The 5,257-nt window shown below is 34.5% G+C and overlaps 1 protein-coding gene across 1 annotated transcript; it reads left to right on the top strand.

The window, feature by feature from the left end:
* The first annotated feature begins 4,143 nt into the window (after positions 1-4,143).
* Positions 4,144-4,647, top strand: LOC107639303 (phosphomevalonate kinase, peroxisomal-like). Its single transcript, XM_016342781.3, has 2 exons — positions 4,144-4,290; positions 4,408-4,647. Exons 1-2 carry the CDS (start codon positions 4,144-4,146, stop codon positions 4,645-4,647), a joined length of 387 nt encoding a protein of 128 aa, XP_016198267.1.
* Positions 4,648-5,257: the final 610 nt, after the last annotated feature.

Raw genomic sequence — 5,257 nt, 5'->3', positions numbered from 1 at the left:
ACCAAATTATTAAGTGTACTCCATTACAAAAATTTTTAACGACGTAAAAACACTACTAGAAAATTAGTTATTACAGACGGATATTTCTAACGGATTTTATCCCACGGAAATACAGAGGGAATTTCAGAGGGATTTTTTGTTGAAAAATAAAAAAAATTGATTAGCATGAATTCCGTCGAAAAAATTAATTTTTTTTCATAAAAAATGGTTACAGACAGAAAATCTGTCTGTAATTAAATAAACAAAACGCTATATTTTATTAAATTATTTCAGACGGAAAATCCATCTGTAATTTAAAATTTTCCGTCGGAAAATATTAAAATAAGAGTTGTGAGTGAAAAGCTCCTCGTTTCAATCACGGTACCTCTCCAAATCTCTACACTCATCCCTTCCAAATCCTCTATCAGCGGCGCATCTCAGCTTTCTAATTTCATGCAATTAATTCCTCTTTTTCCAATGGATCTTCTTCGTCACGCTCTCTTCCGTTCCTCCTCCTCCTCCGCCGCCGCTCTGCTGCCATTGTTCGGTTGTTCCTCTGAGTTTTTGGCGTCTTCCGCCACTGCCGCGACCGCTCACGTCGGACGATCTCTCTATCATCCCTTGCGTCGCACGAGCCCCCTCCCTGTGATTCTGTTGTTTAGGGTTCAATTTTTCTGTGCCAATTTTAGATTTATCAATTTTCTTCGCAGTTTCTATCTTCTTGTTGTTGTTGATGCTGATTGAGCTTCTTGTTCCTGTTACAGTTTCTATCACATGCTGGTATCTCGAAACAGATGGTAATTTTGCCCTTTCCATTCTCTTTCTTCTGTTTAAATGTTTCTAATTTCCAGCTTAGGGATTCGATCACCTGTTCTGAGCTTGTTCCACGATTCTACTCTATTTGTGATTTTTTTTGTGTGGATAAATACATTGCTTTCAATCCTTCATCTTAGTTAATTATTTTGGAACCCTAGAATTGCACATTCTTAATTAATCAGTGTTCTAGCAATACAGTGAAATTCTTTGAACTCTTATAGATATAGAATGGAATTGAACTTCTAGATTATGGCTTCTCTTAATCACTTATTGCAGCAGATAAATTTATCTATACAGAAATTACAGTATTAGGATTATTTATTACAGTATTATTCTCTCTTCTGTGATTTGGAAGTTGTAGAAGTAGTTAGGTGATATGTTAAGATAGAATATTGAAAGGTTCCTTTTTTTTCTCCTTCTATTTTATGACCTTCTTTTCAGCTTAAATATTAATGAAAAATAAAATTAGCTTTGTCTATGACCTACTTGGCTGAGGAGTGAGGAGCAGATATTCCGATATGATATCAAGTTTGGTGGAAAAGCCCAAACAGCTTTTCATGAAAGATATCGGTTAGTGCACTAATTGATTCTATGGATTTGTTAAATAGGAATTGGTTACTGACCTGGTTATTTTGGTGGCAGGATGCTGCCCAAGTATAATGTCACTGCCACGTTAAGGTTGGTTTCAAATTAATTTCTGTTTAAAAAATGATAAATCTAAAGCATCAAGCAGAAATTGGAAGCTAAGAATTACTAGTAGAGAGTACACTCGAAGAGACATAATGTGAATTTATGGGCTTATTATTATTTAGAGCATAATGTGACATTAGTTTATTTGAAATTGCATGATGCATGGTTTAGAGTTTCTTCATGTGAAACCTGGAAAAGGAGCAGCATTTGTGAGAACCAAGCTCAAGAACTATGTTACAGGGAATACAGTTGAGAAGACTTTTAGAGCTGGAAGCTTGGTAATCTATTCTAAACTGCAGTTTTAGGGCTCATGCTTGGAGTTGTTATGTTCATAATTGTCACTTGAATAGGAAAAGGAAATGTTCTGGAGTTTTAGTAGCTATTATCCTCTATTAATAATATTACATAACACAACTCTCCTCTATTATCTGAGTTCTGGAGAAGCTATGCAAAGCACATCAGTGAAAAAATTGCTAATCCGAGTTTTAGTAGCAAAAAATTTCAATTTTGTTTTCATTTGCATGCTCAACGTGTACTTTATGGCAGCTTTTTATATGGTAAGCCTCTTTTCTTTAGGGTAGCAATTATATAACCACTCAGGCTTAAGTACCGGAGTTTGCTATCAATCATTAAGATCAGGTTATAGCTCTACGGATTGTGACACAAAATATCTGAATTCATATCCTACTTGTCTTGCCCCTGTGAAATTATAAATGAATTCAATTTTTCAACATTTGGTATTTGCGTTTTTTATTTAGATTATCAGTTTATCTATAGTTCTTTTTTTACTTTCTCCAATTTGTTGCCCATTGCTTGCACCAAGTTATAATTCCGTTGCTCCTCTGGTTCCTTCTCAGCTAGTGATTCTAAAAAGATAAAGGGGTAGTAGAAAATGTAGCGTGAGAATTTGGATGCAGAAGATGAGAGGAGCAAAAAGAGCATATAGAAGAAAATGTGGCCAGCCAGGTAAGTTTGCTTATAACTGTGTAGATACTAGCCATGAACGCCACAGAGAGAGTTACAAGTGCAGTGCCAAGAAGCGGCATTGCCAGCTTCATAGCAAGATTCAACAATTGAATCACCCCCAACCTTTCCCAGATGAGTACCATAGTGGCACTGATGGAGATAAACAATTATATAAGTCTTCTTTTTAATCAAATCTACCGTGTCTATCTATTCTTCGATACTCATCAAGCCTCTTTCTCAAGAGTATTAGTATTAACCAAACATATATAGAAAGGATAATTTTAGCTATAAGATAATTAAAGGTTTATCTATCTTTTAAATGCTTAATGTTACAAAATTAAAGGTGATGAATCGGGGCATCAGTGCTCTTAAAACTTTACCGATGTAGCAAGTTACCTGGGTTTTATTGCTTTTAGTTTTATATTGCATCATGCAAAGTTATGACAGGCTTAAGTACCATAGTTTGCTATCAATCATTAAGATCAGGTTATAGCTCTGCGGATTGTGACACAAAATATCTGAATTCATATCCTACTTGTCTTGCCCCTTTGAAAATCTTAATAGTTTATGGTGATAGTTCAGTTTGTCACAATCTTGAAAACCATCAAGGATATCATATAATTGAAATAAATACGAAGTCTGTGATCTCTATTTTAAAAATGGACAAATGATTGAAGACATCTTAAAAGCTAACAACAAAACATGTGATGGCATTGATTTGTTTTTTCCGCACCTGGTGTAGCCATTAGAAGTGCATTATGAACTTTGTTGTGTCTATGTGTTTGTTGCTTCCAATTTCTGTTTGTTGCTTCCAATTTCTATTTGATCCTTAAAAGCTAACAACAAAACAAGTTATTGATGAAACACTTAGACTTGAGGGAATTGCAATTTGGATGATGAGAAAAGCAAAAGAAGACATTCAAATCCAAATAAAATTTTAATTCCTATGTTTATGTATGGTGTATTTTTCAGGTGATTGATGCATTAGTTAGCCTCTTCTGTCGTTCTATTATATCTGCAGAGACACTGTGGGATGGTGGTTGGCTTCTATGCCAGTTGCTTCCTTAGAGTGAGTCAGAGTTCAACAGCAACCACCTTAAGATTGTGTTTTGCTCTTAAATACATCAGTGTTTTGCTAATTACACAGGAGTGTGGCTAATAATGTATTGATTCCTTATAATAAGCCTTTGTCCAAGTTCAGACATGCAAGGATTTCTTCATTTTGCAATATATTTGTTCCAAAAGTTTCAGAGTAATTTCCTTATAATCATTGTATTGTATGATCTTCTCTGGAAAAGATACATGGGGAAGAATCAAGGGTATGAGTTCTCTGTATTGTGCAATTTTTTTTTTTGTTAGATCTCAATAGAATCAAGAGTATGAGTTCCTGTAAATAATGGTAGAAATGTTTGGCTAATATAATGGATGTCCTCTATCTGTTTGTATTTTTGCCTGCATAACTAGGTGGGATTCTTCTTCTTCTTCTTCTTCTTCTTCAGCCAAGCTAATTCTTCTTCTTCAGCCAAATCTGTTGCTTCTTCTTCGTTTTCTGCATAAATAGACAAAAATGAATGATGAATTATTGGTTTTTAGTTTCAAGTGGTGTGACTGAATTTTTAATGCACATATGTGATATCATGTTCTTGAGACTACACTTCAGGCTCTCATGTTCTTGCTTTTCTTCTTGTGTTGATGTTGAAAATGCAATTCTCACAGTGGATAGAGCAAGCTTCTGAACCCAACAAGGAAGCAGTTATTAAAGCATTGCTAGGTGCAAAAGAAGCTATGCTTGGGATTAGATATCATATGCGCCTAATGGGTGAGGCTGCAGGTGTTCCTGTAAGTTCCTTTCATTGATTTGGCACTTATTATTAGGCTTCTTCTGTTTGAATGATGTTGATTATAAATTATATCTGCTGGTAGAATATCACTACTCTTTCCTTACAATTCATTCAGATTGAACCAAAATCACAAACAAAACTTTTAGATGCTACACTAAACTTGGAAGGAGTGTTGTTGGCTGGAGTTCCAGGAGTAGGAGGATTTGATGCTGTCTTTGCTGTTACTTTGGGAGATTCAAGCAGCAATGTGACAAAAACATGGAGCTCACTCAATGTTCTTGCCCTTCTGGTTAAAGAAGATCCTTGTGGCGTTTCTTTAGAAAGTGCTGACCCTAGAACAAATGAAATCACTTAAGCTGTATCTTCAATTCATATTGAATAATTTATTGTAAATATTGTTTATTTTTAATACGATGAATTTGTTTATTTTTTGAAATATTGTAAATATTCGAATATAAATTAGATAAAAATTTGTATTAAATTTATATTTATTTTGTATGAAAACAAATTTATTTTGTAATTAGAAAAAGTAAAAAAAAATTCTATTTTACCTTATAGACGGATTTACAGGCGGATTTTGTGTCTGTAATTATGATTTTCCAAAGTTTAAATTACAGACGGAAAATCCGTCGGAAAATCCGCCTGTAATTACAGATGGAAAATCTGTCTGAAAATCCGCCTGTAATTACAGACGGAAAATCCGTCTGAAAATCCGTCTGTAATTACAGACGGAAAATCCGTCTGTAAGTTTGTTGCCTTCAGGAAATGGAGGGAGAATTTACAAAGGGAAATCCGCCGGTAACTAGTAAAAATCCGTCGGTAATTTTTCGACGGAAAAAAAATTCGTCGGTAAATAATTTCCGACGGGGCTTTTATAGAGGGACAAAATCCGTCGGTAATTTCGTCGGTAACCAAAAATCCGTCTGTAATAAAGAGTAAATCTGTCTGTAAATCTGTCTGTATTT

The sequence above is a fragment of the Arachis ipaensis genome, chromosome B4 (genome assembly GCF_059453495.1).
Source record: "Arachis ipaensis isolate K30076 ecotype BB chromosome B4, ASM5945349v1, whole genome shotgun sequence".
Taxonomy (NCBI): Eukaryota; Viridiplantae; Streptophyta; class Magnoliopsida; order Fabales; family Fabaceae; genus Arachis; species Arachis ipaensis.
This window is presented reverse-complemented; position numbering and strand designations above follow the sequence as displayed.